We start from the raw sequence: 14,956 nt of genomic DNA, 5'->3' as shown, positions 1-14,956 counted from the left end.
GGACACTTTTTTATTACAGCATTTTTTTTATTAAATACACACAAAAACAATAAATTATACAAGCATTAATGAGAGCTGCACTCTGTTGCTGTGAGAAACAGCTTTCTCAACCTATCATCACTATGTTTGATTTAGAGTCGTTTTGAACACAAGCGAATTTATTTCAAAAATATATACATACAAAATTACTCAAGTCATCCAATTTTCTTCATAGAGAAATTTTGGATAGGGATGCCATGAGCAGCTAATTCAAAGTATATTTTTGCAAATAAAAAAAAAAAAATCCAGGAGCTTTTAGGTAACACTGATCTCATGTGTGTGGATGCGATTCTTGTCCTAACAACTTTTTGCCCGTCGTTCTTTGCAGACCTGAGTGAAATGTTTTGGCGTCATACACCCACACGGTGTCTATGCCTTCCCCCTCAGTGCTTTCAGGGACCCATGTAGGAAAGGGGAAGCGGCAGGCGACCACCTTGGCTGAACTTGACAGCTCATTCGCCAGCTTGACCTCAAGCTGATCCATCTGCAGTCATGGAAAAAATTAAAAATAACACACAAAACATATTAGGGAGTTTTTCCTCACCCAGCAAAATTTTATCCCAGAGTTACAAACTCACCATTTGAGGAACTCCAAAAATAACAACATTGGAATACTGAGCAAAGCTTGCCTGTCAAAAATACAAAAAACATTTGGGTTTCAGAGTAGAAATACAGTTTTACCGTTTACATGTCGCGCTAAACGAACACTCGTACGCGCTCCACTGATCAGGAGCCACCAACCTTCCACAAATCTGAGATGTGAAAGGAGGTGGAGCGGTGGACGCCTTCTCTCCAGGCTTTGTAGCGAGAATACCAAACCAACCAAGGGTTCAGCTCCAAACCAGAAGCCTGAAATCCACATTTTGCTGCTGCTATCACCTGCAAAAAAAAAAGAGAGAGAGAGAGGAGACAGCAAAGTTAGAAGTGCGCTCCTTTTGTTGCTTTAATAAAGCCATCGTGAGATATAAGTGGACTTTTCAGCTGCTGTCGGCTTCTGACAGGACAAGGATGTAGCAGTACTGAAGATAATTCAGGACAACCATTCAGTATTTTTGTCTGTTTCCTAAAAGTGGGGAGAACCCATTTTTTGGCAGGAAGAGATTAGAGGGATCTGACTTCATTTAAGATGTGCAGAATGTGAGATGGTCACATTCTGCAGATTCACATACTTTACTCATGAATTAAATAACTTAGTAGTGGGGCTTGGGATTCTGGAAACAAGTGAAGCAGGCGATCGCTTTCCACCTGTTATTCGTTAACAGACTTGACGAAATGAACAAAAGCTAACTAATGGGGTCAAGAACTGAAAAAAAGAAGAAAAAAATGACAGACCAAGTTACATAGCTTGAATTGGATATTTAGTCAACCAACAGGGGAAAAATTAAAAAGTACTTAAAAAACATTAGATAGATTGATTGATTCTGCACTTACTATCCTTCCATCTCCGCTTCCGATGTCCACCAGAGTCCCCGTTCTGCTCCGCAGCACCCTGAGAACGTTCTCCACCTGAGCCGTGGTGGCCGGAACAAACGGGAGGCAGACTCTTCTGAGGGCAGGCGCAACAAACGGAGCGGCCACCGCGTAAAGAGCGACTAGCGACCCTCCAACAAGCCCGGTGACGACCAGCCCGAGTCGACTTCTCCGTCTCCCTTCGCTGACAGCTCCAGTGTCCACAACGACCTCATGTCGTGACATGATGCTAACCCCCACCGCTCCACCCCAAGCTAAAAGTCAGCTAGCGTTAGCTAACCTCCATGAACAGAGGGTTTTTTTTTTTTTTTTTACTAAAGTGCTAGCAGGTATTCAAAAGTCCCACTACGTCAAATCCAAAAGTAGTTGTTTATCAACCATCGGCCACTTTTAATGTCCTTCCACAACCGGCAAGAACTGAATTAAATCTAGTTTTTTTTCTTTGTTTCGGCTCTGATTGCAAGCTGAGTGGTGCGTGACTGCCACCTGCTGGTATGGAATGTGTTTTGCAGTTGTTAAGCCTTTCATTTCTCCCCTGTTCAAATAATTTTTTCTTGGTTAATTTCATGGATCCACTACAAACCTTCTACAAACCTCTTTTCAAAATAAATTTTCCTCTCGAAAAACATAACTCTTCAAAGTCCTTCAGGTGTTTCAAGTATTTGCACAAAAAGTATAATCTCTTCCTCACGTATAAGTGTATGACTATTCACAAGCACACGTTTCTAGTCACATTAATTTCATTTCAAATGGAAATGAAATTTGCATTTGAAAATTAGAATAACATACATGTTAAATTAGAAGACATACATGTCTTCATGTATATATATATATAGATAGATAGATAGATAGATAGATAGATAGATAGATAGATAGATAGATAGATAGATAGATAGATAGATAGATAGATAGATAGATAGATAGATAGATAGATAGATAGATAGATAGATAAAATATTTTATGAGTGATGAATATTTACACAATTTTCCATTCAGCACTAATTTCAATTCATAACATCAAATCCCACTGAAACACATTTATTGTTGTAATAAAATGTGGGAATGATTAAGTGGTAGAAATTCAAGGACATAAAACATACTTTCACAATTAAAAGGGGTGTGAAACTTAAAGAACAATGCCATACTACCTTTCAGGGTCAAAAAACGAACAAAACAAAACCTCTAATCAAATCAATTAACAATTGGGTGAAAACATAGATGATAAATTATCTAGTACTCAAAGAAACATTTGTTTTTGCTTTGGTGGCGGAAAAATGTTAATTCATTAATTTGCTCATAAAATAATAAACAGGACAGTATATGTCTATCCTTTAGATAAACAGGGCAGAAATGTAGGAACAAAAAAATGGAACTGGGATCCAGTAGAACGTCTGACCCAACTTTGTTGCAGTTTACTTTCTTTCCTTTTTATGTCATTTGTGCCACAAACAGCCTGTATTTAACACCGAACTTGATTCTTTGGCTTGAGGGAACATATATTAAAACTATCTTTAAATGCTCTTTCTGTTCGCTGCATGTCAAACAGGGACTTTAGGAAGACACACTCAAAGGAATCTACTAAGTTTTAAAAACTCCAGGATTTTCATCCACCATTGAGAAGAAAAAGTCCCAAACTACTTTTACCCCCCGAGAACATCTCTCACCGATTTCAATGCAAACCAATTGCAGATGACTCAATTTTCTAACTTGCGATAAATTAGAAGTCGTTAGACAACGTACGGTCCAACCCGGGGGTGCTGTGGTGGATGTGGTGGTGGTGCATGTGGTGCTGGCTGGTGGTGGGGCCGACGTCCATCATCAAATCGTCCTCCTCGTCCTCCGCCCTGTACGCCTCCGCCCCGTCCTGCGAGTAGCTGTGCTTCATCACCAGGATGCTCCTGCGACCTGCCGGCGTGTTGTGGTGAGACAGGTGCGGAGACATCTGCTTCGCCAACCTCGGTGACATCGGGGGTACGGCAGCCCCTCCGTCGGGCGCGATGGTGGCGTCCCTCAGGCTGAGGTTGCTGCGGCTGCCGTGGATGCTGCCGTGGATGCTTCCATGGTGCGAGCCGCAGTGGTGGTCGCGGATGCACTTGCTCTCCGAGCGCCTGAGCTTGTGGAACTTGTCGAAGTCGTCTGCCAGGGCGGCGTCGGTGAGGTCGCCAGAAGGGTCGCGGCGCAGGGTGCAGAGCTCGTAGTGTGGCGGCTCAAAACCAGGGTGGAGCAGGGCTGGGTCAAAGTCATCTCTTAGGATGCAAAATGAAAATAACATGACAACGTTAGGATTTGGAAGAAGGTGGGCTCCTGGTGTTTCTTTTACATATTCAAATTCAGGGGGGCGCTGTCAGAAATCTTGGGCGCCCTGACAAAAAGTTTAATTGCCCCCTCAACTAATAGTAAAAAGTACAGCACAGTAAAAATACTCCTAAAAGTACTATTTTCCCCCCAAAACACTAAATCTACAGTAATTCAGTAAATCTCCCTTGTCACCACCCACCTCTGGCAAGTATTAGCTCCTAACTTCCACACTGCAGTAAATTATTGTCGGTAAACACGTTGGTAGCAAAGCGCACTGCACAGAGTTTTCATCCCTCACCTGCGGATGACGTACTTCTTGCGAGGTTGCTTGATTTGAATGATGACGGAAATGATGAGCAGGATGACGACCAGGCCGCACGTGACTCCGATGATTGTGAGGTTGGTGTTATCCAGCGTGTCCAGGATGCTGGCTTTTCTCTTCTCTTCAAGTGGACAACAAACATGGCTCAGCAGACGGAAACCAAAAAGAAAAATAGAAAGAACGATGTTGCAAGTGCAAACCGTCAGCTCACCCTTGCAGCGATTCTCATCCCATGGGTAAACACAGTTCTGCACGCCGTTGCAGACGAGGGTGTTGTTGATGCACATGTTACTGTGGCAGAAGAAGGTGTCTCCTTCACATGGAGCTAAGACAAAAGACGATGGACATGCAGAGGTCAAAGTTTAAGGCAAACTATTTAGACTATTTCAGGGATTCACTCTGTTATTTCTCACCATTACAGATCTTTAAAAAAAACATCACTGAGTACAAGCATGTTCATATGAAAGCTAAAGTTTTTTGAGAACTTTGAACTGATTGCTTATTATTTGTTATTTACATGACAAATTTGAAGTGTCAAACTTAGGCGGTGAAGTGTGACTTCATTTTTACTGAGTTTAGAGCAGGTTCTTATGAAAGGATGAACAGATGCACTTCAAAACATTTGAGCCACATTCACTTGCGTGTACTATCTTCTGCTCTTTAAGTCAAATAAAACTTGGGAGTTTTAGATTTTCAACCTAAATGTGTGGGTTTGCGAAAGATAAACTTACAACTTCTTGTTCATTTTGTCAAATCTCCAAGAATTGAATAAACAAGGGTTCTTAGGTTAGCACTTAAAAAACTGAAAGAAAAAGACAGGAGTGGGAACTATTTCCCAGTGTGCATAGTGCCATATTTTTGTATCCTGTGTTGCACCGGGAGTGAAATAAAAATGTGTTAAACTGTCTTAGAGCGCACCTTTTCATTCAGCTGTCAGTTTGCAAAATTTGAGGACAATGTCCTGTTCGCAGTAAGTATTTTTGAGCAGAACTCTTTGTGATGTTCAGTGAAATTTATTATGAGATAAGAAACTCTGTTCATACAATGTAAAACAAGAATTAAAAATATTCCAAAGTAAAACAAGTCATTTTAACTTGATATTGTGAGTGAAGATAATACAGAAATATTTGGTCTTTATCTAGATGAGGACGTTTTTTTTCTTGCATATGGTAAAGAAATGACATAGTTAAAACTCGCAATTCAAGATTTTTGAACTTAAAAAAGTTCATTAACAAGAGACAACTTGTAAAATCAATTTCATGAACTTTAATGTCTGAGTTGAAGAAACCAGTTTTCTTGTCCACCTGTTTCAAGGCAGCAGGTAGACATTTATTTTCAAGTTAAGACACCTTCAAATGTTTTGCAGTCAAAAAGTGAACAAGAAAGAAACCCTCGTATGACCCCTGTGATTGGTTGGGAAGGACTTTCAGCATACCAGCATAAGACCACAAAAAACAACTGATAGAGTAAATTGGAATAATATTGCCCACATTGATCAACTACTGTAGTTTCTTCTTGAAGAAAGACATGATCATTCTTAAAGCAAGAAAAGTCCATAAAAATGTTAGAAAATATTTTTGGTTTTTTGGTTCAAAAAGAGTCCCATCCTGACAAGTGGGAACAATTCATTGACTTCAACAAACACACATCGTGTCAAAGGACACATGCCTGTTATTTTTTTTATTCATCAAAGAAGCAAATTGAACGCAAACTGTAGCTGAACCACAGGCACATGCATTTTTTCCCTGTGCATGTATTGACTTTCACTCACGTTCATGGAAAGTGGTAAAGAGGATCTTGAATCTGCTCTTCCTGCTGCCTTCGTCCGCCCAGAGCCTCACCACTCCCACAGAGGTCACCAGCATGACGTCGTTAGCCACTGTGGAGCAAAACTTGTTCTTCAGGTGTTCCACTCCGCTGCTCCCGTCGTAGATGGCGACGAAGTTGCGCTTGCACTCGTTTGAGTTGTGCATTTCGTACTCTAAAAACCGCATGTAGATCTGCCGGAGGGGGGGCAAGATTGAAGAAAGGCAAACCAACAAGCAGAAACTCTCCAAAGCACACACACGCACAACAAAAGCCCGACACACAGATTGAGATCCGAGAATAGAAATCCAAATGGGGGGGTAGGCCACGCACGCCTCCTAATTGCACGTGTGGTGGATGGTAGACCAACATATCTATAACTGTCAATTTGCCGATATTCTTTTTCTTATGTTTTATTTTTGAATGCAAAAACTATACTTTTTGGTGGCCCAGCATTCACCTTTGCTCTTGGTGGAGCTCTGATGTACCACCTGCAGTCCACTGCTTCAGTCAGCTGCGCCTTTCCCTCTTTGGCTATCTGTGTGGATTCCACAAAGCCCTCTGGACCGCTCAACTCAAAATCACAAGCTGTGTCAAAAAAAAAAAAAGAAGAAAATTGTACTATTTCTTTTGTCCATCTAGCAATAACATCTTTATTTACTGTTCTGAAAACTCTCAGTATGTCGGAATTTAAGCCTTCATAAACCAACATAGAGCTACTATAGATCCATTGTAGTGTTTTTATGTTGGGGCATGTAGATAGTCTGCTCCTAACCAGATTGAAATTTGAAAAAAACATAGGTAAGCAGAAAACCGCAGCTGCACAAACACTAAATGGCAAATTTATCTGAAGCTTTTAAACCTGGACACAAAACTGTGTTGACCCATTTGGCAAAAACAAAGTAAGAAAGAAAGAAAGAAAAGAAAAATTCTCCAATCCCAAAGAAGAGTGACCGAACAAAGAGCACATTAACAAGTTTCAGAATATGTTTATATTATCTTTATCTAGTTTTAATCCAGTTTAATCAGAAAGCTTGCAACAGATTTTCTCTTCAAGCTAAAAAAAAAAATGCATGAAATTTCTCAACATGAGCACTTTATCCCAACTCCCACTAATCCCTTAAACCATACAAACTGATTGATGCCATGTTCAAATAACACAAATGTAGTCAAAATTTAGAAGACAATGATGCTGCATGTCAAAAGGTGGCTTTGTTCTCAAAGTTACATGTCACTGCTCATCTGACAAGGCACTTGAAAAGTAAGACAAGAGGCTGAATAGCAAATAGCAGTAGAAAAAAAAAATCGAATCAACCCAGATTTTTATCTCCTATGAAGATGAGTAATAAAAATACTCCAGAGTCAGAAAGTTGGATTTTGTTTGTATTCGCCTGGATGGTAAAATATGGCCAGTAAAATGAATACTCACCTGGTAGAGCCGGCAACTCACCAATTTCTTCAAACTCGGGATCTGAAATTGTACACACATGAAGAATCCAGATATCCTTCAAAACCTTGAACCGCTGTTTTCATATTTTTATTCTTAAAAAATTGTAACCGTCACTTGACCTTTTCAATTCAGTTCATCTAGCTGTCCATAGTCTACATATTTAATTTCTCTTCCAAGTTATACACTGCTCTGCACATTGTAACTACAATAACAGATTTTACTGTGCCGCCAACTTAAGAAGTGTATTTCATCTGTTGTTTTGTGCTGTGTAAAGCAGTAAGATGAGATTGAAACAGAACCGCTGACTAAAGATTAAAAAGCAAAAAGGAAAAAAAAAAAGTTGGAACAGTAATACTCCAGGCATATTGAAAGGCATATGAAACACACAGCTGGCTGGAGCTTTAATACTGACGCTGTGGCACAGTTCTGCTGGCCTCATTTAAACACTCAAAGACAGTGATGCTCTTCCGAAAAAGAAGAAGAAAAGAAAATCACACAAAGAGAACACTTTCTGTCCTGAACCCTATTTGCACTAAAAATTTCAACAGACCAGTTTAGTCAAGGACAGATTAGGCTCCAGTGGTACTTGTGGGTTCTCTTGTGAAATGCTTTATTTGAAAAAAGAAAGAAAGAAAATAACATCTCTTATGTTGATGTAAGAGACCGTGTGCTGTAACAGAACTGTTCAGAAAAAGGAGAATGATTTTTCACATCTATCTATCAACAGTTTATAAAGCAAGAAGGTAAAGTGATGGACTGAGAGGTTTAAAACAACCAAGACTCTCATTAATCCTCTGTTTCTTAACCTTTCTGCTTCAGGCCAGGCCAGATTATTCACTTTTATTCCTGCGAGTCTATGTCTGTGTGCGCGTGCACACGCATGCGGGCATCTGTGTGAGATGCAAGAATTCATCCTCAAGAAGCTTTATGCCAAAAAGAAGAGCAAAACTGTAAGTAAAAACAAGATGCATGATGTTTAGCAGAATCCGCACTATGTGGAACACAAGAGCAAGTTGGTTTACAAAAATAAAAATAAAGATGGAGAATGTAAGATTGGATGTTTGTTTTTAAAAAGAAAGACGACAAAATGTTAAAACGAGGAAATAATATTTAAAAAGACATAATTTTTGACATATTTCCAAAGACCTGGATGGAGGGTTAAAAAGGCAGAAAAGATGTTTAACAACTTAGAAAAAAAAAATCTGCACAAACCCTGACTGTAGACCAGCGAAAGAGTGAACAAACTCAGAAAGAGGGTCAATGCTCAACCCTGATAATGATGATTCGTTTATAAAGAATCCACCGCGTCACTGCTCCATATACAGTGAAACACATGGATGGCTGGATTGATGAAATTATTTTTTATATGGACATCGGGGAAAATCTCCCTGATTTAAATTGTTTTTTGAAAGCTTCCTAGTTCAAGTTTGATCAGCTCCGGGCTTTGGGCCCAATAAGTGGGTCTGCTCAACGTTGTAGTTGGAAAGATGGAACTTAGAAGGCCAGAAATGCTAAAACACACACATTGATTTAGTAATGCAGTAAGGATAGAATATTGAGATACCCTTTATTTCAAAGTGTCTCATATGACACATAAAAACACATCACATTAAAAAACTGCGCAACTTCATCATGACCATGACACATTATTCAGACATTTTAGACTGCTTGCACTCCTCACAAAAATATCTTAAAGAATATTAATTACTAACCCTAAACAACTTAAACACTTTTTTCATTTTGGTTGACAAGCTGTTATGAAGCAGCTTGCCAAATTCTCTCCTGCCTCCTGAGACGGCCGGAATTAGGGATGAGATTAACTTTTGATTTGAACAATTAATTACATGTGATGTAGATGCACAAATACCAGTTTTTCTTTCTCCCAAACCCCCACCTCGCAAAACCAAAATGTCCTCTCAAAGGAACAAATCATGTCAGGGGTTTCCTAAAATGTATTTCTTAATTTTCAAAATATGTAAGAGTCACCAAAATGATAGCAATCTTACAAAAAAAAATATATTCAACTCTTCTTCATAACCAAATTCTTCAGGACTGACTGAGGAAGCTCTAGCTGTAGTAATTTCTTGAAGGCACAAAAACAGTAGCAGAGACATTTTAATGCTTAAAAACGGCCTAAAAAAAAAAGATAGTCTGGTGGATGGACAGAGGGATGCAGATTAATCTCTGCCCCTTGTCGGTGTAGGTGGCCCATAAACTCTGGTTAATAAAGCCTCTGCCTCTGGCACCCTTAAGCTGCTACCGCGGCTCAGCGCTGACAAGCCGCATTCCCTGAAGACAAGCTTTCATTAACTTGTGTGTGCGTGTGTGTGCGTGCGTGCGTGTGTGTGTGTGTGTACGTGGCAGACGGACAGAACAAGAGCCTATGTGCCTGTGCTGCCCTGCTCCTGACAGCTGCAGCTGCTGTGCCTGCACAACAAAACGAAGAGCACAACATCCTACGGGGCAGGACCGTTTTTATTCTTGTCGATTACGATTTCCACAGCTAAAAGAACTTCAAAGACTCAAAACAATGTTCTAAAGGTGTGTATTTTTAAGTAACTGTGCATGTTCTAGTTGAGGAGAGGAAAATGGCAGAGGGGTGCACAGAAATTCGAAGGAGGCTTTAATGGGACTCCAGTTCATCTGCCTACAAAGTCCGGTTCGTTTGGGATCGGAGCAGTTCCGGCGCAGTTCGAATGCTACATGCAGAACAGAGCCCACTCCAATTGCTGGGTTTCAGATGACGTAGCACCGAAGTCACCCAATGCAGATGGAGGGCGGGAAGTAAATGCACCCCATTTATTTCTGTTTATCCTGCATCAAAATATCTAAAGTCTGTGTCCGGTACAGTTGTTCCAACCGTCCTAATACAGAGAAAGATAAACGTTATTTTCGAGTTTCAAAGGTAGTTGGTCACACGGGAGTTAAATTTTAAAAACTTACTGAAAAAAAAAAGAGGAGAAAAGTGGATCAACAATTTACAGCTAAAAACAAAAGGGCTGCCAGAACTTGCAGCGCCCACTTTCTAACGGATAACGATCACATCGTTTAAATTGTATTTTTAGATATTTTATTGGCTAATTATTTAGAAAGACAACCATTCATGTGTAAGTTAAGATATATTATTTTTATGCCCTGGCGTGGTTGTCCTCGCTAGCAGGTAAAAATGGCTCAGAGTCTTTTGGCAAAGACATGAGAGAAATTCTACAACCGTTTAAATCTGATGCTGCTCTCTCTCCATGTATATGTATATGTAATATATATTTTCATTTTCTTAAGTTGTGTCTCCTTCAGAGGTTTATTGTTTTTTCCAGAAGTTCTTGGTAGAGCGCCACCACAGGCGAGGAGGTAAGCAGTTTTTTTTTTCCAAAGGTTTTGGTTTGTTTGTTTGTTTAAACACTTGAATCACACCAGCTGAAAATTCAGTAAAATGTCACAAATTTGGTTCCTAATCAAACTGAGTCTACCAAACTATAAGGTGTGAAAACACCCTAAATTGTCTGTTCGTACCTGCACATTGAAAAGCTTTAATGCTCTCTCACTATTCTGACTGGAGAGGATCCACTGCAAATATGGCAAACATAACTCAAAAGACTTAAAGTAACATTTTCAGTGTAAGTGGTTCTACATTGTAACACTCAGGAATCTGAATACAAATGCACAACACAATCAATTCCTCCCATTTCACGTCGGTGTATTGCTTCGAGAGTTGGTCTATGCAACAAAACATAATAGAATATGATTAATATTGGGGCTTTAAGGTCAATCTGCTCTCTAACAATGGGTTTGATTGTGCCCAAACCTACACTAGCCGATCCTTAATATAGGCTTTGTCACAGCTCAACACTACGACATAACAAGCTCACACTGCGAGAGTGCAACCTCAAAATATCTCCAGCTCTTGCTCACCTTGCGTGAAGTTGTACCGGGCTGAAAACCCGATGGCCTCCAGTTCGCCGTCGGCCACGAACTTGATGTAGAGGTACCGCCCGCTGGAGCGGACATAGGCAGGACTCTCCTGCCCGCAGTAGCGGCCAATGATCGGAGAGAATCCAAAGGGCCCGTCGCGGATTTCGATGTGGTCAAACCGGCACTCCCAGGACGGCTCGATGGAGTATTTCTCGTCGAAGAACAGGTCGATGCACTGACGAGGCGAGGCTGCAGCAGAGGGACCGTTTAAGAAGATCGGCAGCGGGATGGGACAGTCGTTTTGTCTCACCTTCTATGATGTAGACGCATTCCCTCTCAGGTGGGTATTTCTCAGGGTAGTTTGGAGAGGTGAAGCACCCTCCACTGGGCTCCTTTACCCATGTTCCACACTGTCCAGCAGGGGTCACACCTGAGTTGTTTTTCACTGACAAAAATAAATAAATTAGGTTGTTTTTGTTTTTTATCAAATTGGGTTTTTGTTGTTTTATTCCACATATGTTTGCCTCAGGTTTACCCCGATTTTAGTTTTGAGTCGTTTAAAAATTCTATTTTACAACAAAAAAGACTGCCACAAAAAAAGCAGGAGTGGCTACGTGAGATTCTCGTGGATTTTCTTCTCGAGTACATATTTTTTTAAAAGTAGCCTATTTAAACTTATTCTTGGTAAAAAAAAAAAATGTGAAAGACAACCAAAGTGATTATTCCTACAAGGTGATAAAACTTAACTTCAGTCAGAGAGCTCTTCAGAGCCGTTGCAAGACTGACTGCTGTCATCATCACAATTCATAATGACTCTTTCAACATATTTGGATGATACGACATTTAATTATCCTTTAGTATGAAATATTTTTCACTTTGAGCTGGACAGGATTAAAACCTTTGAAACCCCTCTATGCCCCCTGACTTACAACACGAGCCAACATTGGGGGTATTTCATTGAATTATCTGAATTTAAAAAGTAGAGAAACATTCTTTTTCAAGGAAGTGTTTCTAACATAAGCACTAATCGGGAATTCTTTTCTTCGAATGAGGCCAAAGGCATCAAACGTAGTACATCCATCTGCAATAATTTGGACACTTGCACTAAGTTATACCTTGAGCTTTTTTCGTGTTTGCTGTAGAGCCACACAGCTCAGGTGGAATGAGGCTCGCTGCCATAGCTGGGGAGCCAGAAGAGAGAGACAGAAGGAGAAATAAGAAACAGGATGTGAGCAGCAGCTGATGAGTCTTCGCAGATGGTTTGCATGTGATTTTTTTCATTTCTCTTTTCTGTCAGAGGTCACAGAGTGAACTCACCGATGGGCAGCAGAAGTTTGTGCGCCATGACGGATCCCCGAAGATGCGCACATCTGTCTCACACCGCTCCATGAAGCTGCTGCGCGCTGCGGGCACGTCGCCTCTCATCGGTCTCTGCGCGATGCGACATACCGTTGCGCCTTTCAGCTCGCCACGCATAATATGCGCCAAAGCAGCAAACGGCGGACACTTGTCCATCGGCTCGCCCGCCCTAACCCTCCCTTTTTCTCCCGGCGGCTTTAAGGATTAACTTCTCTGACACAAACCTTCACTTTTTAACCCTCCTTTCATGTGCCATCACCTCTACACGCCGTTTTACTGTGCTTAAAAAAAGTGATTTATGTAGCATCTTGCAAATTTCTTCATTTTATGAATTTTGCAGTTCTTTATTTTTTCATATCACGTAAGAATGTTCGCTTCTTACATTCTTTTGACATAGCAATCAAATCGGACATTAGGACCCACATTTATATTTTCATACCGAATTAAAAAGAAGCATTGCCAGAAAATTGTATTCATACTAAATAAGACAAATACAACATTTAATTATTTATTATTATTATTTAAACGTTCTGGTCGTTGGTTCAATGGTTGGGATGATGGACGGTTGAAGGGTAGCTGTAGAGGACTGAATATTTTGTGAGAAAAAAAACAAAACATTTTTTCATGGAAATTTTACAAATATAATATGTGCTTTTGGATACTTTTAGAATAATTGAGAGCAGATTTGACGGTTCCATGTTGTGCGTGTTCACTGTTGTCTCATTGTAATGTGACCCCCAATGCCTAAAAGCACACAAAATGTGATTTTCTTGCATTTATACAAATAAACAGTTCGCAAATCATACATTGTTCTTTCAAAAAATAATTATGAGTTTGAGCTTTAACCTAATAAGATATAGATTTCTAATTGTTACTGCAGCCCCTTAAAAACACTGACTTGGCACCAAGCCTGACTTGGCACTGAATTGAAGTTTAGCAATTTCAGCCAGCGCCACATGGGGGCGCTGGTTTCCACTGAAATACAAACAGGAAGCATGCGGGATTGCGCTGCTTGGTCAGAAAGCCTTAACAAGCCATCTTGAGACAAAAGCAAACCGTTTTGAGGTTTGCTTTTGTCATTTTAATGGTCAGTCAGATGCTTGACAAGTAAGGAATATGAACCTAAAACACTTTATTTTGAGTCTTGTGACAGTCTGTCTGAGCAGCCCAAGTAGAATCAGAAAATGGTTCATATTTGACATGTGCACTCAAAAAAATAACTCTTTGGATGAACATAAAAAAGTAATGGAAAGGATTTCCACCTGATTACTTTGCTTTATTTCAGCACTCTGCAATTCTGTCACTCCAATTTAAATCTTGTTTTCGACTGCAGTCTTTGAAGACTGATTGGTCTTATGAAGCTTTCCTCAAGTTTGGAAAACCGCTATACCTCACCCATCCTGGTGCCAGCGAACCCCGAAGATCCTGTTCAGATGAAAAAAATCCATTATTTACATTAAAGTAATGTAAATAATGTACCATTCTGTGTGGTTTTTGAAGAGTTCCTCTGTAGCCAGAAGGGGGCAGCAGAGTCCAGAAAAAAGATGCTAATAGTATCTGTCTGTCTTCACCAATATGAGTATAAATACATATATATGCACAATTGCACCCCCCGTTCCCCCTCTCTCTTTGTATATATATACTTATTTATTTATTTGTTGTGGTGTGTGGCACAAAGGATGCAGAGGAACCTGGACATTCTCTCTTTTCTTCCATCCTTTTTGCTTGTTTTTTTTCACTCTGGTGAATCCTTCCCAGGGTCAAATGGACTTTGATGTAGCCTACAGGAGAACCATCAGCCTTTTACACTCAGAATAACAAAAAAGCAGTTCATTTTAAAAAAGTGTACAGTTTTGGTTTTTTTAAAGTTTTTGTATCATTAAAATTTTAGTTATATTGACTAATACAACTAGTTAGCTAAATAGCTAACTCACTCACTCACTCATTCACTCTATGGCTTCCTAATTGTTTTTGGATGAGATGTTGCCAAACTCTTGCGTTATTATCACCTCTTGCACCCTTTTACAACTCTTGTTTTTCCTTCTCCAGCCCAAGTGTTGACTTTGTCCACATGTCAAAACTAAAAGCCTCGAACCAGCAAAGCTCGCTGTATGAAAAAGGCATCATTCACTTACCCTCACCACGTCACTTCTAGTGGGAACCTGTTCTTCCTTAAATAGATAAACCGGGACCCTCAGACTGCCCACCATCGCCCCGTGCGTGCGTGCTTGTGTTTGCGCGCGCGTAGGTGTTTGTGTCGGTGCGCACGCGCGCACGCTGAGAAAAAAGGGTCACGACACGACA

General features: G+C 40.3%; 2 protein-coding genes and 1 long non-coding RNA gene across 4 annotated transcripts; all 3 read right to left on the bottom strand.

Annotated features, from left to right (window-relative positions):
- Nucleotides 1-22: 22 nt before the first annotated feature.
- On the bottom strand, nt 23-1,954 carry atpsckmt (fATP synthase c subunit lysine N-methyltransferase). The gene is made up of 4 exons (XM_055032811.1): nt 1,471-1,954; nt 781-918; nt 618-668; nt 23-523 (listed from the first exon to the last, which is right to left on the bottom strand). The coding sequence occupies exons 1-4, from the start codon at nt 1,732-1,734 to the stop codon at nt 311-313; spliced, it is 666 nt and encodes a 221-aa protein (XP_054888786.1). The 5' UTR covers nt 1,735-1,954; the 3' UTR covers nt 23-310.
- A 571-nt stretch (nt 1,955-2,525) lies between these two features.
- Nucleotides 2,526-13,057, bottom strand: LOC129362041 (neuropilin and tolloid-like protein 1). Of its 2 annotated transcripts, XM_055033361.1 has the most exons (10): nt 12,611-13,057; nt 12,409-12,474; nt 11,604-11,738; nt 11,294-11,542; nt 7,364-7,405; nt 6,395-6,522; nt 5,900-6,128; nt 4,340-4,453; nt 4,105-4,249; nt 2,526-3,754 (listed from the first exon to the last, which is right to left on the bottom strand). In XM_055033361.1, the coding sequence occupies exons 1-10, from the start codon at nt 12,636-12,638 to the stop codon at nt 3,226-3,228; spliced, it is 1,665 nt and encodes a 554-aa protein (XP_054889336.1). In that variant the 5' UTR covers nt 12,639-13,057; the 3' UTR covers nt 2,526-3,225. The 2 variants fall into 2 exon arrangements, with proteins under 2 accessions (XP_054889336.1, XP_054889337.1); XM_055033362.1 differs by lacking the exon at nt 7,364-7,405.
- Nucleotides 13,058-13,805: 748 nt separating this feature from the next.
- LOC129362043 (uncharacterized) lies at nt 13,806-14,886 on the bottom strand. Its single transcript, XR_008606187.1, has 3 exons — nt 14,788-14,886; nt 14,344-14,433; nt 13,806-14,077 (listed from the first exon to the last, which is right to left on the bottom strand). It is a non-coding gene; the product is annotated as an uncharacterized LOC129362043 (long non-coding RNA).
- Nucleotides 14,887-14,956: the final 70 nt, after the last annotated feature.

This window comes from Poeciliopsis prolifica, unplaced genomic scaffold, assembly GCF_027474105.1.
Source record: "Poeciliopsis prolifica strain line A6 unplaced genomic scaffold, Auburn_PproV2 SCAFFOLD008, whole genome shotgun sequence".
Lineage (NCBI taxonomy): Eukaryota > Metazoa > Chordata > Actinopteri > Cyprinodontiformes > Poeciliidae > Poeciliopsis > Poeciliopsis prolifica.
Note: the sequence above shows the minus strand (reverse complement) of the source record. Positions and strands in the feature narration are given on the sequence as shown.

Coding starts and splice junctions, on each gene's coding strand:
- LOC129362041 (XM_055033361.1), bottom strand. CDS start 12,638: ATGGCGCACAAACTTCTGCTGCCCATCG. Junction 7,406..11,293: donor CCGGTACAACTTCACGCAAG/GTGAGCAAGAGC, acceptor GTACAATTTCAG/ATCCCGAGTTTGAAGAAATT. Junction 4,250..4,339: donor GGATGAGAATCGCTGCAAGG/GTGAGCTGACGG, acceptor GTCCACTTGAAG/AGAAGAGAAAAGCCAGCATC.
- atpsckmt (XM_055032811.1), bottom strand. CDS start 1,734: ATGTCACGACATGAGGTCGTTGTGGACACTGGAGCTGTCAGCGAAGGG. Junction 919..1,470: donor GAAGCGGAGATGGAAGGATA/GTAAGTGCAGAA, acceptor TTTTTTTTGCAG/GTGATAGCAGCAGCAAAATG. Junction 669..780: donor ACATCTCAGATTTGTGGAAG/GTTGGTGGCTCC, acceptor TATTTTTGACAG/GCAAGCTTTGCTCAGTATTC.